Consider the following 19,836-nt stretch of genomic DNA (forward strand, 5'->3'; position numbering starts at 1 on the left):
AGCAATTTCAGGGCATACACCTGCAAGCAATTCAGTGTCACTAATGCAGCTGAAAATCAGCAGAGGAGGCTGAAGAGATCCAATGGGCCCCAGGAGCCATCAGAATAGGATCTAGGAAATGTTCAGTAAATGCTAGATACAGGCATTAATAACACAGACACAGAAAGGCCTTTTAAAATGCAAGTCCTAAAAGTTCATCGTGTGGCGTAAACACCATCCTTTACAAAAGGGGGCCCACAAAGACTACACACAAGTAATTTTAGGTCATTAAATGTGTCCTTCACTTGGATAATTAACGTGATGCAGCATGTGTCTGACTCTCAAGGTCTAACTCTTTTTCCCAAGGAAAACAGTATGAGAGATTTCTTACTGTTTGCAAGTTAACAAGCAAATTTCCAGAATAAGAAAGGAGTTGCTGTCTTATCACTATGTCCAACTCTTTCATAAAACTTTTTTGATTAAAAAAAACTTTAATTTAAAATTCATTACCAATTTTTTCTTTTAAAATCTGGTTATGTACCTTCTGAACTGAGCCTTAAGCATTCTATTCAATAAACAAAACAAGAGAAGCTACTCAACGTTTCAGTAAGGCACTGGTGGTTGAGCAAGAAGGATTGTTTTCTTCTTCCTCTCAAAATAGACTAGACACTCCATGGAATCTCTCAGTTCCTTTTAAAAATTTCACAGAAGTATTATATAATATTTGTTAGGAATAAGTGTTACTGAAATGTTCTAATGCCAAAACATGATTCTTCCCCAGAGACAAATGAATACCAAATCAAGGATGGCTCTTAAACCCTAAAGAAAATTTCTGGTGGTAACAGTTCCCCAATTTAAAAGAGACAGCTGAAAGTAATACTATGGAGAAAAGCTTTCAAATACTAATACAGTAGAAATCAGGTAATTTAAAGAGAGAAAGAAAAAGCAAATAGAGAATGTGATTTTATATTCCACCTATAAGATTATGTAACCATATTATTCCCCATAAAATACTTGAACTAGCCACAATAAGAAATCAGAAAAGGCTTTGACTAATGAGCCTTGAAAAGGGTTTGGATAGTCTTGCTTAGAAACAGAATGCATCTACATGAATATAAAATGTGTTGATTTACCAGATGCTTTCACTTTAGGGCAGGAGTCAGCCAACTTTTTATATAAAAGGCTGGGTAGTAAATACTTTAGGCTTTGCAGTCATATAGCCTCAGTTGCAACTACCCAACTCTTCCATTGTAGCCCAAAAGCAGTCATAAACAGTATATAAGTGAATGAGCACAGCTGTATTCCAGCAAAAATGTATTTACAAATACAGGAGGTGAGGTGGGCGTGGGCCATGGCTGGCTCAACTCTGCGTGAGAGAATCATCCTGAGTACATCCCAAGATGTTCTACTTACTCTTCTCTGGTTGCATATTTCTTTTCTTTTCTTCTTTTTTTTCTTTCTTTCTTTTTTTTTTTTCTTTTTAAGTAGGCTTCACTCCCAGTGCAGAGCCCAATGCAGGGCCTGAATTCAGGAACCTGAGATCAAGATCTGAGCTGAGATCAGGAGTCGAACTTTTAACCAACAGAACCACCCAGGCGCCCCAGTGTATATTTTAATATACATTTACTATATTTGCAGGGGAACAAAATTTGGGAGGAAAGGTTGAATGTTGCATGAGAGAATCATAGTTCAAGTAGCTGTCCAGCTGAAAAGAGGGATTTACAACTGAGGTTATAGATTTGCATGGGATAAGTAAGCCAGTGGGTTTCAGCGTTGAAAAGCAACTGTGCAAGCATTAAAAAAAAAAAAAAAAACTATCTTAACAATTTATATGAATTTATAGCGGGCTTTAATAAGGGCTTTAGTCCCTAAAAATGAGTTAACTGAATGTTCAGCATGAGTCTTTTAAAAGAGTCCTAAGTTGCCCTAGAAAAGAATGAACTCATACATTGGCTATGTACAAACCAAACAAGCCAATCATTCAACGGTGTCCCGTGAGATCAGAATCTATCTCAATAGTATGGATATTGCATTTTAAAAAAGACATTTTCTAACTGGGGTAAAGCAAGAATGTGCCCAGAATGCTAAAACAATGTAGGAGGAACAAGAAAACCAGAGGCATTCAATAGAATTGGGGAGGAAGAGAATATTTAGAGGAAACATGAAAGCTGCCTATAAACATTTAAACAGATGCTAAGTGAAAGAAGGAAAAAAGCATTCTGATTTGCTTAAAGAAGACAAAATCAGGTCTAATGGGAAGAAGCTGTAATGCAGATTTGGGGTTTGCTCCCAAGGGGAGCTCAGTAAGACCTGCATGGACCAGGCAAAGTCTGACCTCTAGCTCCTTTCCCATCAACAAGTACAATCTAGGTGACCAATGCCCAGGGACACTCTATCACAGAGGCCTGCAGGAGGAAAAGCTGGCCTAGGAGACCTCTGGGGTCTCATCCAGCTCTAGGATTCTATGTGAGGTGGGAGAAGCAGAAATGCAAGCCACATTTCAGTGTTGAATGGCAAATCACAGAATCCATTAAAACTTCACAATTCAAGTAAAAGAATGACACTATTTTATAACAGCCTGGGGGATTAAAATATTTCCAACTAGTCAGGTCTGACTGAAATCCCTTTCATTAGACATCTGGATGTGAGAACTTCAATGGCTAAAAGGAAAACAGAAGGTAAGGTGATATCTCTGCCTGCCCCCACAGTTCAAGCAGTAGCTGAGAAATCTGTTGGCAATGACAGCTACCCAGCAGACCATCAGACTCTACTTTGGGCTGGGGAAGAACCTCTGCTGCTGTTTTAAGGCTGCCCATTTGAGGGCAGGCTAAGTTCTGATGTTCTAATTCTAAAGAGAATGGGGCTTGGGGTTAGAAACCCATATTCAGTAAAAAGGTAAAACTACATTCTATGAGATCTTTAAGAGTTTTTTAAAGTCTCAATCTAAATAATACAGTGAATATGTCAGTGTAAGTACTAAACCACGCCCTTCTGATCACTTAGTACTAACAAGGATAGACTGAGTCTAATGAAACAGAAGGAATTATGTCTGTTCCCCATGGCCCTTGTTATTTTAAGCCTAGATTCCAAGTGTTCTTGACCCCAGAGGAATGCATAATCTGAGAGCAAAGGAGAATTTCCACTATTTTCTCCCATGACCTTCCAGATACTTCCCATTTCATTAGACTAAATGGAAAACTCTACTTTCCAACTCCAATATCAAGAATAACAGCAAAGATACATCACAGAACATGTTTCTTACTTTTTCTTGAAACAGAACCTCAGGATATAACACTATATATATGATATATATATCATATATATATGATATATATAAAATTATATTTATATTTCTGAACATAAGAAATATTTTTCCCAAAATTGTCAGAGGGACTTAACCCTACATAAGAATTCTCAGAGTCTCCTTAAGGAGTGTGCTTTCCATTATTTTGATCAACAAAGGACTGTTTGAGGAAACAGTCCTCAGCCTGAAACAGCCCCCATCACACCTAGTTTCAGATACTTGCAGTTTACAAAGAGTTCTGGGTTACAAAAACAAGTGGAAGCTAAGAAATTTAAGAGCTTTAGTTATTCTGGAGAAAACCTCAAATTCTAAGTGTTTGGTGTTTTTATAAAGATCACTTTAAAAGAAACAAGGCAGTAGTTAATAGTAAGTCATGAAAATACATCTGTCTTATAAAATCTGTAAAAGATATCGTCCAAATGTGCTACACATGGGTATCTGTAGCTTGAGATAAAATATTGAAAGAAAGCAGCAGAAAGAGATTTTTCAAAGGTGCTGTATCAGAAAGAATTCAGACAGATGTGGCCATGACATACTCTGGATAGTTGTGCCAAAAGATTCAGAATGTCTCAGTGATAAACATACTAATGTAAAAGTCGTCAAGACTTGGAATAACTTTTTTATGAAATAAGTGGGGGAAATTTTTCCAAAGTATACATTAATCATTTGATTTTAAAATATAGCCACATACTTAATTCACTAAATAATGAAAGTAGGCATGTGATTATCTAGTAGATATACATATGCATACCTACAAGTACGTACATTCAAGCCATCCAAAAACATTTTTGTTTCATCTTCTCATGGGAAAATGATGTTGCATAGAGTCAGGCATAAACATTATATGTAGTGGATCTCTGTCCTTCTGGGATACGCACCACTTGAAACACCTTCCTATGTTTGAGAATTCTCCTAACATATGAGGCACAGCCCAACTTCCACTATGGAAGCTGGAAATGACAGACATTTGCTCTCCTAGCCATCTTGTAGTGAGGTAGTGGGACCTGGCCAGAGTGCCACTAATCAGATTCTGCCAGCCCAGACTTTGATTCGGAAGCCAGTGCTTACAGAAACTAGTGACCAGAGATTCTGGTGAGTAGTAGCAACTCATTTGCAAAAGTAGAAGTTCTACAACCACCACCAGGGGCAGCGGTATTGTTGGTGAATGTTCTGTTGTCTACACCCCGTGGCAAGGGTGGTGACTATCTTCTCCAAACCCAGCTCTGCAGTGCAACTCTGGGCATCTTTCTCAGTTCTCAGAACCATATGAAGATACCACAAGCTACTGAACAGTCTTTAAATAAATTCCCTTTCTGTTCAGAAGACTCAGACCTTGCAACTGAGGACAGACTAACACAGGATTCACATTTCTTTAAAATTTCCGAACTGTACGCAATCGTGTCAAAATGCTTTCAGTACTATCCATCTCAATTCCCAAACAAGATTTTTCTCCTGATTAAACCAAATAATTTTTTATTAATTAGATTATTTCCCATTCACACTCATCCTTTGCTACCCCCCTTTTTCTCTATCTAGCCAGTCTTTCTCTGGACTGTGCTTTCTCCCATCAACTCAGACTCAAGTTATAATAGGAAAACTGAAATGCACAATAAAGCCCTCCCATTTTTTAATACCTAAAATTATAAGAGAAAGAAGTCAGAAGGCTCTGATGCTGAGAAAAAAAACAAAAACATTTCATTGGTGTGCTAAAAGAGCCCAGCCCCAGTGACAAATAAGAGGCCAACATTCTCTCATTTGGGCTCAGACCCAACCATTTCTGTTTTTCGACCATAAAAGAAACAATTCTCTTTTGTTACCTGAATATTCTCAACTTTAAAGAAGGAATAATGCTTGTTCGCTCTACCTACTTAACACAAGCAAAAAAAAAAAAAAAAAAAAAAAAAAGGAAGGGAATGCCACACGAGAAGCAATTTTAACTTCCAAATAAATCCCTGGATATTATTTTATTTGTGAGCACAGCTCAAGCTAAGCTAATCCTTCTGGTAGAAAAAACTAATGTAAAAACAAAATTAAATTTTAGAGTGTTGATACCTCAAACTTATCAGCTAAGAACTGGTAAGAACCTTAATAAACCCATGTACAAAGGTCTGAGACATAGGTACAGAGGTGCTATAAATTAATTCTACAGAGTTTAAACCTGAAAATTAAAAGCCAATTAATATAAAATGGTTCCTTGAACATCTGATTCTTTTAAACCACAGCAGTCCAATTTAACAGTCTGGAAATTATAATTTGTAAAATATATATTCCAAATTCACTAGATCAGTCACCACACTTTGTTTTCTTCTGAAAGGCCAAGAATAAAAAGTCCTCCAATGAGAGTTTTTGTCAACTTTCAATTGTAAACTCTGAACAGAGCCTTAATAAAACAAGAGTATTTGAGCTAATTTCTGACAATTTCTGCTCCCTGGCTTAATTACCTGAATATCTGGCCATAAACTGGCTCTCAAAAAACAAACAAACAAACAAAAAGGCCACTGAATCACAAAAAATTTAAGCTTCCCTTAATGTCTATGTTCTACAAATGTATTAGTGTTTAGCTGAAGAGGGGAAAAAAAAAAAAAGGAAGCTTGCATCAATTGTGAAGGCCTTTCATTAAAGGTTGCCCTTTTACTCCAATTATTTAAATCCAGTAGATTCAACCAGTAAAGATTTGTATTATTCTTTGGAAAAAGTAAGAATCTTCAAACAAAGATTAGGTATATTAGGAATGAGTTAACCTAATAAGGACATGCAGAGATTTAACCTTTATCTTCTTTCCCTCTGTGCATGATGGACAGTAAAGATCTAGCTTCTTTTTTTTTTCTTTTACTAAATACTTGGGCAGAACATTGTGAGAAGGAATAAGACGCCACAAAAGCAAGTGAAATAGGAGCCTGACAGAAAGCTGCAAAAGTATCATGAGAGAATTTGAAATTATAATTTTTATCTTTAAATGAGAGAAATTGTAATTTCTGAAGCGAATGGTACAAGTCAGTGGCATAGCTAGAAATGGAACCTCATGAATCAGGCAATAAATTTTCAATCAAGAAAACATGAGAGGGGTGCCTGGGTGGTACAGTCAATTAAGCTTCCAACTCTTGATCTCAGGTCATGATCTCACGGTTCACGGGTTCAAGCCCAGCATCACGTTCTGCACTGATGGCATGGAGCCTGCTTGGATTCTGTCTCTCCTTCTCCCTGCCCCTCCCCTGCTTGTGGGCACACACACTCTCTCTCCATCTCTCAAAGTAAATAATTGAACTTAAAAAAAGAAAAGAAAACCTGATAGAAATAGAGAGAAAGAGATGGGTGGGGATCTGTTCAGAAAAGAACACCTATACATTTGGCCAAAAGCAAAGACACTGATCTCCGGCCCTTCTGTACCTGGGCTACTTGAGTGGCTGAGAGAAGGAGGGTGTCGGACAGAAAGGCTCTCATTCTCCACTAAGCAGCCAGCCTCTGAGCACCTCATCCTGACAAGTGCCTAATCCCTCACTAACTCTAGCATTCTCGGGTGCTAGAACACTGCCCAGCTCCTGGGGCACCTGGGTGGCTCAGTCAGTTGAGTGTCCAACTTTGGCTCAGGTCATATCATGGTTCATGGGTTCGAGCCCCACGCGGGGTCTGTGCTTGTGTGGAACTTGCTTTAGATTCTCCTTCCCTCTCTCTGCCCCTCCCCTGCTTGTTCTTGCTCTCACATGCATACGCACTCTCTCTCAAATAAATAAACAAACACTGCTCAGCTCCCAACATTCAAAAATACTTGTTTTATGAAGCAGTAGGATTCTCACACAAATTTAGATAATGTAAAGAATGGAGTTTCTATATGAATTCCACATTCCCTGCTGATGGCAACAATGGCAACTATGAACACCTATGCTGCGTCTCCTGTACATATTATCTTCATTCAAAACAGTCTGTTTCTGTGTTACACCAGGTCCTCTAAGAACCAGACACCGCCACAAGATTAGAAATGCCAGAAATTTATTAGGGGGAATGTCTATGAGAAAAAGGGGGGGGGCGGGGGTAATCAGGGAGACAGTGATGCAGATCTCATCCCAGTGGAAGGAGACAGGGAGGGGAGGAAGGCTGCAAGGTTGGATAGACATGCATTAGACTGCAGTGCAGTGCAGTGAAGGAAAGTTCAGCAAGGCCATTGGGGACTCCTTGAGTCAAGGCTGCCTGTCAGAGGACTCCAGAGTCCCCAGTAATGAGCTGCTTTAGTACCCCCGCTGTCTCGGTCCTGGCTGGGGGCAGACTGTAGGAGGTGTGGCCTTCACTCTAACACAGTAATGGAACACATAGCAACAGCTAGGCCCAATGGTCCTTACACTCCCGGCAGTGGGCGATCTGAGAGGTGCCCGTCTGCCACTGCTTCCTAAGTCCATGTTCTTCCCACTATATGGCCATGGCCACTGGTCTACTCCTGGACCTCTAGTAATGCCCACCACCATTCAAGTTCTGTATTTCATTCAATCTAACATGCCACTAAGAAGACAACACTCCACTTTTCTATATAGTATTATGGAAAAAACATGGAAACCTTGATTTAAACTTTTACATTTATTGAAAAAGTTCTTTGACAGATTTTTATCCTGTATCCCTCTTGTGTATACATAAACAAAAAACAAAATATATTTAAGATATTTCTAAAACTTCTTCAGAGTCCAGCTCTCCTGAATCACTTTTCATCTCACTCACTGATACCTAGTTTTGCCCACACATTGTTCTTTTTTCCTTTGTGCCATCAAGAATAGTGGAGGATGCCTTATTTCTTGAAGTGGTACTCCACTATAGGACACAGAATTTTCTTCCAAGATGATAGCATCCACTTTCTAGGTATTTCCTGATGCTGGAACTCCTTTGACCTAACCAGAAGGCCTTAATGGCAGGTCTTCTAACTGCTACCAGGATTCATATTTCTTCCTCAAGTGGCCAAGTGGTTTGTTGATTGAAATGTTGAGCTACAGTTATCCAAACAGCCAGGAGAAATAAAAACAGGAGCACCTGGGTGGCTCAGTCAGTTAAGAGTCCAGCTCTTGGTTTCGGCTCAGGTCATGATCTCATGGCTTTGTGGGTTCAAACCTCACATTGGGCTCTGCACTGATGACGTAGAGCCTGCATGGATTCTGTCTCCTATCTCACTGCCCTTCCCTCACTTGCACTGTCTCTCCCACAAATAAACTTTAAAAAAACAAACAAACAAAAAAAAAAAAAAACAAAGAAAGAATAAAATTCACATTTCTTCAAGACTCCTGCCTGGCAGACAGCAGATATAAGGATAAATTTCCATTCCCCGCCATGTTCAAAGGTGGAGGGAAGGTTGGTAATCTTACAAGGAGCTACAGGCAAAGAATAATGTTGTTAGGATACCAAGAGATAGGAAGATAGGAGAAAGATTCTCTTTTCATCGCTGTCACCAACTTATGTTCTGAAGTGACATGGATCAAATCACTTCACTGAATTCCAGTTGTTTTGTTTTTTTGGGGTTTGTTTTTTTTTTGGTCAATAAAAGGGTTAAAAGTTTCCCTAAGTTCTCTCTCAACTCTTTGTTTTAGGAGCCAAGGCCATACCTTTGAGTACTTCATGACTGGATCTGACAAAAATATTTTCCTCATGCAACTGCAGACTCAGCTGAACTTAATTCTCACTATTGGAACCACTCCTCTAGATAAGACAATGAAATGAGGGGGCTGGTCACATTCTGGTGTCTGTTGTTGGTGTGCATGGATGTGTGCTGGGGATGGGTTGAGGAGTCCTTGTCTACTCTGCTCTTTCGTGTCAGTAATAAGGGGTTTAATCAGAAAAGCGGATTCCTCAGAAGCGGACAAGAACAAAGCCCAAGATATGAAATATAGGAAACATAAGTTTCAATAGGGAAGTAGAATCTGACGATGACAAGGCTTCGAGACCACAGATGACTATGAGTCACCAAGAGAGGGCACTGAGTCATGAGCAAGGCCTCCCACGTAATGGGGTCCACCAAGGATCCCAATCATCTTGCCTAAATCATCCTCACTCATTTTAGAATTCTGATTTATTCGAGTCAGTTCTGACTATAACCTCTATAGGATTCTGAGTAAAAGTCCAACTTTCAAAAAGTATATTCCTAGGAAACACGTTTCACAATGACATCTGTATCTGACTGAATTAATAATGAGTTTACAAGGGTAAAAAACGGATTTATGTGAACAAAACAGTGTTGTCAAATTGTAAGGGTCAGTTCCAAGGAGAAAAATTCTTTATAAAGTTAGGTCACTGACAACTTTTAAACTAAACTGAGAAATGTTCTCACAAATAAGTTCAAGATGGATTTTTTTCCCCACCTGAATATGCCTTCCAATAGAACTGTGCACGCGTGCGCGCACACACACACACACGCACACACACGTCACTTTAACTGTAAAAGAACTGGTTAAAATCAGTTCGATATACCATATGAAATATAATATTTACAGTAAGATTAAAGTAAAGGCACAGTCTTTCCAGTGGCATGGAATGCCTTAGGTACCCAGCACATTACAAGAACTCAAAGTAATGCTAAACACGAACACTAAAATTCCTAACAGCAGAAACCTATTTAAAAAAAAAAAAAAAAAACACACTAGCTATAGTTCAAAATCCTTTGGAAACGGCATATAAAAGCTGAGGTTTTTAAAGTCTGTTTTATTTTAACCTCCTGGTAAACAGAAAGTCATCAAAAACCAATTTGTAGTGTTTCCAACTTTCAGACATCTCTAGCTCCAAGGTCAGGAGGTTCCAATTTAAGCATGCTTCACAATAACCTGGAGGGGTTATTAAAACACAGACTGATGGGCTGTACCCCAGAGTTTCTGATTCAGTAGGTTTAGGGTGGGGTCCGAGAGTCAGCATATCCAGCATGGTCCCAGGTGATGCTGATGCTGCTGGACCAGAGACCTAGCTTTGGGAACCACCGTCCTATGGTACTTAAGACAAAAATAGCATGAAAATTTCTCCCAAAAGATAAAAGATACTTAGTTCATTTTAACCAACACACGTCATTTTAAAAGTATCAGGAAATACTTTTGAAAGAAAAAAAACAGGAAGTTTTAGAGCAAAAATCAGTATCAAAAACCCCAAAAGAGCTAGAAATCACTTAAGATACTTGACACAATGAAAGACCAATGAAGAAGGAGTGATGCAAATTGGCAAGCACTGAGGAAACATCCACTGTGTCTTGCCTGGAACCACCTAAGCTATTGACAAAAGCCTTTGGTACTGAGAAGCCCAGTGGCTTCTTTATTGGGGCATAAGCTCAGGGCAAATCACCTAACAAGTGTTCCCTATCCTGGTGTTTTCACAAAAGTGAAATCTGTGGTGGAGAAAAACATGAGGAGGAGGAAGGAAAAGGGGGAGGAGGAGGAAGGAAAAGGGGGAGGAGGAGGAAGGAAAAGGGGGAGGAGGAGGGGGGTAGCAGGAGAAGGAGGAGGGAGAGGAGGGGGAGGAGGAGGAAGAGGCGGAGGAGGAGGGGGAGGAGAAGAGCAGGGGGAGGAGGGGGAGGAGGAGTAAAAGCAGGAGGGGAAGCGGGAGGGGGAGGAGTTCTCAAAAGCCTACAGAGTCTAAAATAATTGATTAAAATAGGTTTGATATACCATACAAAATATTTTTATAGTCAGATGAAACTTTATAAAGGCACAATCTTCCCAGTGGTTTGAATACCTTAGGTACTCATCACATTTCAGGAAGTCATAAGTAATGCTAAACACAAATTAAGTAACAGTAAAATTCTGAACAGAACAGGGTCATCTTGCTCAAGTAGGGAAAGGATGCAGCTGGTGGACAAGATGTCTCTTCACTGTTTGGCAGCCCAGTCAGCACCCAGTCCTCTCTGGATGAGAGGGAGGTACCTTTTGTGCACCATCTGGCAAGCTCTGCCTTCTCTCTCAAGGCATCCCCTCTTCCCTGAAGCTTTCCTCAACCTCTGGGCCTCACGCAACTGCCCTGATTGCCCAAAATCCTGAGAAACTGAGCAGTCGTGTTCAGGAAAAGGACAAAAAAAAGAAAAAGTTATGATAAAAGCATATAGAGAGGTAAATCCAATAGGAAGGGTTTTTAAAAGAACATCATAAACGCTGCAGCAATATTTTAAAAGCCCTTAAATTCTTGGACAGCTGCCCACCTCAGATCAGTACGCCATGTCCTGCCATGCCAGAGAGAACATCTCCAGAATTCTGGCAGTGAAACACCACACAGTACTTTCCTCAGAGAACATGCACAGAAGTGAGCTCAGCAATTCTGGCCACAAACTCAGCTCCCAACTGGAGTTGGTCAATTTCAGTCAAGGCTGGCAAAATGATCAATAAAAAGTACTCACTTGAAAACACTATTCAAAAAAAGTCAGTATTGGCCTTTTAAAGGGCATGACACATTCATTCACAGAAATTTCATGCAGGGGCCGGGGGGAGACACTCTGCCTTCCTGACCAGCCTTCTTTCCAGTTCCCTCCCCAACAATTGGCTTTAACAGCTATGCAGCTAGACACTGGTGGGAAATAACACAAACAGATACCTTCTTCTTTCCCAAATTCTGTCTGCCCGGAAGAAACTAGTGCTTCACTTCTATCTTTCCTTACTTGGATAACCCCTACTCATCTGTCAACTGAGGTCTGAAAGGACATCTCTACTACGCCTTCCCTAAATTCCCCATTAACTCTGTTACCACAAAGCATGCTTTGTGTAATCTCTCCCAATGGACGGCTAACTACGCAAAGGTAGGAACTATGCCTTTATCTTTATAGCACTTGGCACAGTGTATGGGCACACACAGTATTTGTTGAACTATTTATATCTAAGCCTATTGAGGTATACAGATTAGTCATGTGTGTATACATATTCCTGATGGCTCACAACCAACAAAGAACTTGTTCCTTATTGTTGAGCTTCCAGTCTGATGACTTTATTCCTAAAACCCAACATCCTATTTTAACATTTATTTAAAAAATGGAAAGCTTTTTAAAAAGTTTTTTTTTTTTCACCCTGGTCCTTGCCTTCTAAAACACAGATCAAAATATTTTTTCACATTTTAATGACTCAGTCTTAATTATGAACATCTAATTATTACAGTGCAACATTTAATTTAGGACTTCAGAAAACACTCATTGTTTTTGGTTTTTTGGGTTTGTTTTTTTTTTTAACATTTATTTATTTTTGAGAGAGAGAGACAGAGCACGAGTGGGGAGAGGGGCAGAGAGAGAGGGAGACACAAAATCCGAAGCAGGCTTCAGGCTCTGAGCTGTCAGCACAGAGCCCGACACAGGACTCAAACTCACAAAGCATGAGATCATGACCTGAGCCGGAACCAAGTGTCAGATGCTTAACCAACTGAGCCACAAAGGTGTCCCAACACTAACTGTTTTTAAAGATTAAGCGACCACTAAGATTTTGTTAAATTCTTAGAACCAAGTTTAGAATATTTCAGCCTCTATGTTAGAGTTGTGATTTTGCATTCCTTTTTCTTAATACGTAGCTTTTTGCTGCTGATGTGTAATAATTGTAAGTGAAACAAGAGTTTTTAAAAATTTCCCAGAATGCACTGGCTTCTATTTTAGCTACTTAAAGACTTTCCTCATCTGTATGTCACGTGTTGGAGAGGTATGAACTTGTTAAACCACACAAAGGTCCTCCTTTGTGTCTCTGCTCCACAAACTCCAGCTCAAACACAACGTGTTCCACAAAGTCCTTCCTGATAAGCACAGACTTAACCTCTCCCTACTCCATGAAACCCCACCTAACTTTGTGTTATCACAGGAGAATAGACTTTTTGTAAGTTTATTTATTTGGGGGGGGGGGGGAGGCGCACACAAGTGGGAGAGGGGCAGAGAGAGGGGCAGACAGAATCCCAAGCAGGCTTCACACTGTCAGCGCAGAGCCTCACTTGGGGCTCGAAGTCGCAAACCGTGAGATTATGAGCTGAGCAGAAATCAAGAGTCAGATGCTTAACTGACTGAGCCACCATGTGCCCCAGTAGAATATATTTTAATTCATTTTTTACCAGTTATTCTCCAAGGCCATACTGAGCACTTCCTAGGGGAGGTATCTTTTCTTATTCAAAAGTTTAAGGCTAGTGTCTAGTAAGGCATCAAAGTTTTTTTTACTAAGTGTTCAAAGTTATTTAAAACAAAGGTAGCTAGGGGCGCCTGGGTGGCTCAGTCGGTTGAGCATGCGACTTCAGCTCAGGTCATGATCTCATGGTTTGTGGGTTTGAGCCCCACGTTGGGGTCTGTGCTGACAGCTCAGAGCCTGGAGACGGCTTCAGATTCTGTGTCTCCCTCTGTCTCTGCCCCTCCCCTGCTCTCTCTCTCTCTCTCTCTCTCCCTCTCTCTCAAAAATAAATAAACACTAAAATTTAAAAAATTAATTAAAAAAATTTAAAAAAGGTAGCTGTGATTCCATGCAATTTTCATGGTTACAAAAAAGTGAGACCCCTGATGATGGAGATTAGACAGAAAGACCCAAAGAACACCAATATGGGTTAAATACTAAACATTTTCATTTTTATTATTAATTTTGTTATTATAACTCATTGATAACTCAGGAAGTAGTACTATTTTAAAGGTCTTTTAAGGCTAATAGAAAAGTATCAGAAATTCTTATTAAGGGGAAAAAGGAAGAAAAACCTACAGATTAAAAGAGACTTAGAAACTTATCTATCAAATGCAATGTGTTTGGATCCAGATTAAATCAAACCAACTGCTGTGGGGGAGGGCAGACTTTAAATGAGTATCAGAAAATGTTGAATATAGCCTAATTCCTTGTAATATTAAGAAATGACGGGGCGCCTGGGTGGCGCAGTCGGTTGAGCGTCCGACTTCAGCCAGGTCACGATCTCGCGGTCCGTGAGTTCGAGCCCCGCGTCGGGCTCTGGGCTGATGGCTCGGAGCCTGGAGCCTGCTTCTGATTCTGTGTCTCCCTCTCTCTCTGCCCCTCCCCCGTTCATGCTCTGTCTCTCTCTCTGTCCCAAAAATAAATAAAAAACGTTGAAAAAAAAATTAAAAAAAAAAAAAAAAAAAGAAATGACGATTTGCTTGTCTTTAGGTGTGTGAAGGACACTGTGGATCAGGAAGAGAGTTAACCTTTTAGAGCTCTGTAGTAGCATATTTATGCATGAAAATATGATAATGGGCTTTCTATCAAATTGTGGGGGCATGGGAGTGGGGAGTGAGAAGTATAGGAGAAACAAGATTGGCTGTGTGGCAATGGTTACTGAAGCTGGATACTGAATACATGTAGTTTAATTATATTTTTCTTGGGGCGCCTGGGTGGCTCAGTCGGTTAAGCAGCCGACTTCGGCTCAGGTCATGAACTCACGGTCCGTGGGTTCAAGCCCCGCGTCGGGCTCTATGCTGACGGCTCAGAGCCTGGAGCCTGTTTCAGATTCTGTGTCTCCCTCTTTCTCTGACCCTCCCCTGTTCATGCTCTCTCTCTGTCTCAAACATAAATAAATGTTAAAAAAAAATTTTTTTTAAAAATCGTATTTTTCTCTCTACTTTTTGTACATGCTCAAACTTTTCCAAACTAAAAAGCTTTAAAAAAAAAAAAAAAAAAAAAAAAAAAGCACGAGGTGTCCTTTTAATTCTATGGTTGGTCATAGTTGCTCCCCACCCCCCGCCACCAAACTGCCTTCTGGCTTTGAATAGTTTCCTGCTATGCAGGAGTCGCTGTTCCCACAAATGTGTTATAACATACTGTCCCATTCCTCCCTGAGGTTCCAGCCTTATACAGACAACATCCTATTTCTACTTCTACCCTGTACCAGAAACCCAGCCCCATCATCCCCATCCTATCTAAAAGACCCTATCAACCCCCAACACAGCTGAAGATTACACCAAGATGCCAGCTATTAATAGCTCTGAGAACCACACTATCTGCATCTGACAGCCTGGAGCTAAGACCACATTCCAGTTTTTTGACCTAGTCAGTGCATCTCAAAGAACACAAAACAGGCTGTGTTTTGGACATCAAGAAATAGGAATAGGACATCAAGACAGGAAGTAGTCACACAGTATTTTGGTGGTGATAAAATCCAGCACGGGTCCACCTAACACTCTTCCCCTAAATGTCAGGATGCCTCACATAGTTCTCAGCTGTACAGGCCTCCCCTCACCACCCTACATATAGGAGTACCCTGTCCTACTCTCTGACTCTTTGGCTACTAACTTTCCTTCACTTTGATTTTTTTTGTTTTTGTTTGTTTTTTTTTTTTTTAGGTTTATTCATTTATTTTGAGAGAGAGCGAGAACGCACAAGTTGGGGAGGGGCAGAGAGAGAGAGGGGCAGAGAGAGAGAGGGGCAGAGAGAGAATCCCAAGCGGGCCCTAAGATGACAACAGAGAGCCTGAAGCAGGGCTCGAACTCACAACCCACAAGATCATGACCTGAGCTGAAGTCGGATGCTTAACTGAGCTGCCAAAGGCCCCTCTTTATTTGATTTTGTAGCACTTACGCTACCTGACCTATAGTACATGTTTATTTATCACCTTCCCTTCCTAGAATGCAACTTCCATGAGGAAGCTTGCTTGGTTTTCCTTTGTGTGCTCAGATTCTAAACAGTAATTGAAACACTCAGAGATCAAATGTATATTTGCTGAAAGCTCAGGATCCCAGGAGAAATACAACTAAATACCAAAGAGGGCTGGGAACAAAAAAGTTGATACTATTAAATACATAAACTGAGTACACACACTTCCATCACTACCCACACACCCACATGTAGTACAAAGGTGATAGCATTATTTTTATCCACTATCACATTTAGACTTCCTTAAATGGCTGAAAAATTAGTGACTCGGGATCACACAAATAATGGCTGAAGATGTCAGTCTGTGCCAGAAAAACCTAACAAGACCACAGTACCTTCACATGCCCTCTACAGTATTCACAATATAAACAAATCATCTCAGGATATAGGGTACAATGCAAATTATATTGGGGTTTTTAGAAGCCATATGGCACTGTCACTTTTAAATCAAAATCAATGTCCTCCCACTACTTCTTCGCCTACTGCAACTACACTAGACAGAAATCCCACCACCGCCACCACCAAAGAGATTAATTACAGTAACATCTAGGAAGCTGACCAAAATGGTGGGTGATTCAGAGTGCCTGGTTCTGGCTCTACCTCTCAGCTACCATGTGATCTTGGGCAAGGTACTATGGCTCAGTTTCAAGTAAAATAGGGAACAACAAAAGAGTCTCTATCATAGGTTGATCATAGGGTTGATATCCCTGTACCAGACACACACTAAAGGCTAACTATCTTAGTTATCATGTTCAATATTATTATTATAAGCACTTCTGAACCCACTGGTACATTTATACTTTAACATAATTCTAAGTAGGATTCATCCTCAAGGATACAAAAAAAGCCAGTTTGTCATTTTTTTTTAACGCCTGTAAAATCTGGTGAGAATAGATAATATATAATAATCTGGGAGCAATTCTCCTATAAATCTGTATTGAAGGAATGAATCACAGACATTAGGAAAGAAGCTTTTAAGAAAAGTGAAATTATTACTCAATACCCTCAAAATCCATTGCTGAGCTTTTTGTTAAATAAAATCATCCACTCAATGCACTCGGCATATAGCATCAAGCATGTGGAGAGCACCCAATGGAACGTACTTATTATTCTTACTGTTGTGATCATGAACCTCAAGGCAAAGAGGGATTCTAAGGACTTCCTGGCCCAAATTCTCTCCCTCCACACAGCCTAAAAATCTATAAAATTATGATTCAGACTCTAACATTGCTCTGCTGTCCCTCTGCCTCTACATAAGCTTTTCTGCCTTGATCTTCTAGGTACATCAATGTTCCGCCTGAGACTCAATTTAAATGAAAGTGCTCCACTGCTAACAAAAATCTAGAAAGCACTGCTATAGTCCAACCCACTACTTTATGGATAAAGAAACCGGGCCCTGGTCTACAGGTCCAGCAACTTGTCTAAGATCTCACCACAGTCAGCACCACTGTGGAACTAGAAATCCAGGCTCTTGAAACCTCATCCAGGGCTCTCCACTGCTAAGTGTTACTTCATCCGCAGATAAATGCATCAAAACTTCTACCAGAACCAGCATCTAGACCCAGATTTTCTCTGCTTGAAGTTCAAGTTACTAATTCACATCCCGCAACTCACCATAATTTCTCTCTGTTCTTCCAGATTCTTCAAAAAATTAGAAAATTCACGTAAGGAAGCATCTATAAAGAGAAAGTTACGATTATTTGGTAGCCAAAGCAAAGGAGAATAAACCAAAACCTCACTGTTACATACCTATGCAGCGTTCATCATCTGTCTCTGCGTCACCGATGAACTCAAATTTAAAGTCTCGGAGTGAATGTGCAAACTTCCGCTGGGCTGCTGAAAGACCTAGAAAGAAAGATTTAATGATTACCTGGGGCCTTGTTTTCAGTCCAGGCTTAGAAGAAATGTATTCATCCTAAGGTCACTAGAGCTGTAGGGCTCTTCGCCCAACCCAAGAGGAGGCACAACCCAACTCCTTTGCCAAGGGGCCCATCACCCTCAACCTGGCATGCTCTGGGATGCTTCTGTCTTCCCTTCTACACTCTGGCACGGAACAGGTGCTGGAGACATGTTTACTCCCTCCCCCACCCTCTTCTTCCTCAGAGATATAACTGCTTCACATTGTTCCCCAAAGCTCTTTCTCTTTATCTGCTCACTCAGGTCAGAACTTGCCCGATTCAAAAGTTCAGGCTATGATTAGGAATACATACACCTGATGGTATCTCCCAGCGCTGGAGGAGAACTGGCTGAATGCCACGGTTTCAAATATAAAAATATCAAAGCTCAAAGTCAGCCGGCCAGATGCCCTTAACTGACTGGCAAACTGCAGCCAGAGAAGCACAGAAGTATCAAAGAGTTTTCATAGAAAACAGCATCAGGAGGTAGCTAAAGGCCAAGCTTAAATGATGGAAAGAATTCATTCTGCAAAGACCTACACATTCTTATCTTTTTTTATTGGAAATTAATAGAAAATAGTAGAAAACTACATTGCAGTATCATTTACGATAGCCAAGATACGGAAGCAACCTAAATGCCCATCGGTAGAAGAACAGATCAAGAAAATGTGGTATGTATACACAATGGGATATTACCCAGCCATAAAAAAGGAAGGAAATCTTGCCATTTGTGACAACATGGAGAAATCTAGAGGGCATTATGTAACATGAAATAAGTCAGACAGAGGAAGACAAATACCATATGATTTCATTTATGTGTGGAATCTAAAAAACCAAACAAAAAGCAAAACAGAAACAGACTCATAGATACAGAGAATAAAGTGATGATAGCCCAAGGGAAGGGGGTTGGGAGAAGGATGAAATAGATGAAGGGAATTAAGAAGTACAATCTTCCAATGATGAAATAAGTAAGACCGAGGAATGTAAAGTACAGCATAGGCAATGTAGTCAATAACATTGTAGTAATTTTGTATGGTGACAGCTAGTAACTAGGTGTATTGTAGTGACCATTTCATAATGTATATAAATACCGAATCACTATGTTGATACTAATACAGTTATTCCTCAATTAAAAAAATTAAATAAAGGGAAGTATATACAAAGATAGAAAAAATAAGAAAATGATGGAAAATTCTACTTCGAAAATAGGGTAACATTTATTTTATGGGCCATAGCACATGCTGTGTATATCTCATTCAATACTCTTATATAAAATAAAGATTATCTTCATTTTACAGTGGGGTGCTAAAGCTCAGAGATGTTAAACAATTTACACAGTTGCACAGCTACTACAACAGCAAAGGCTCGATTCTATTCCAGAGCTATTTGCACAAAGCTATGCCCTGGCCCTGGATACAATCCTGCCACCGGTCTAAAGCACCTTTTAAGAAGCTGTTCCCTGACTCCCACACCGTGAATATCGACAGACTCTGTTAAAGTTTCATGTCAAGCAGATTAAGAAGTTGAAAAAAATAAAACACAATCTATAACTGCTGGCCAGAGTACTCACACAAAAGATAAATGTAGACAAGAAAGAGAAGCCAAGAATGTCAAAACTGAGGGCTGTTTTTAATGAGATAGTAGAAGCAATTTTCTCTTTTAGTCATTGACTAAACAAGGAATAAAAGCAAAAGATTCTTATTTTTACATTATAAAATGCTACCTGATTTTTTTTTTCTTTTACCAACTCTTTACCTCAAATCATTAAGTACAAAGCTCCCCAATACCCTCCTGGACAAGCTGCTTTCTCTCACTTCCCAAACTTTCTGACAATGCTCCCCAGCTCTTTCAGCTACTGTCATGGTTTGGTTTTGCTTCTTAATTTTCTTAACAGACTATTATTTTTTAGATAAATTTTAGATTCCCAGCAAAACTGGGCAGAAGGTACAGAGACACCCGGCCCCCACACGTGCATAGCCTCCCTCATTATCAACATCTCTCGTTATCGCAGCTTTTCAAACGTCATTCTTCCTCTAATTCATGTTTAGTTCGCTGTTCTCAAATCCTTTTTCTCTTTAAAATAAAAAACTGAAAGACCAAAATGCAAAAGGTAAAAACC

The 19,836-nt window shown here is 39.9% G+C and overlaps 1 protein-coding gene across 3 annotated transcripts in view; it reads right to left on the bottom strand.

Moving 5' to 3' along the window:
• Positions 1-19,836, bottom strand: part of ARHGAP10 (Rho GTPase activating protein 10) — a 322,459-nt gene that overhangs the window by 224,361 nt on the left and 78,262 nt on the right. For 2 of the 3 annotated variants that reach the window (XM_042983812.1, XM_042983811.1), the window contains exons 2-3: positions 17,572-17,667; positions 17,437-17,498 (exon numbers count right to left, since the gene is read on the bottom strand). In XM_042983812.1, the coding sequence (XP_042839746.1) occupies positions 17,437-17,498; positions 17,572-17,667 (158 nt within the window). Of the gene's footprint in view, positions 1-17,436; positions 17,499-17,571; positions 17,668-17,825; positions 17,841-19,836 lie in introns of those variants that run through there. The other variant, XM_007091814.3, reaches the window with a different exon arrangement.

Source organism: Panthera tigris, chromosome B1 (genome assembly GCF_018350195.1).
Source record: "Panthera tigris isolate Pti1 chromosome B1, P.tigris_Pti1_mat1.1, whole genome shotgun sequence".
In the NCBI taxonomy this organism is placed as follows: domain Eukaryota; kingdom Metazoa; phylum Chordata; class Mammalia; order Carnivora; family Felidae; genus Panthera; species Panthera tigris.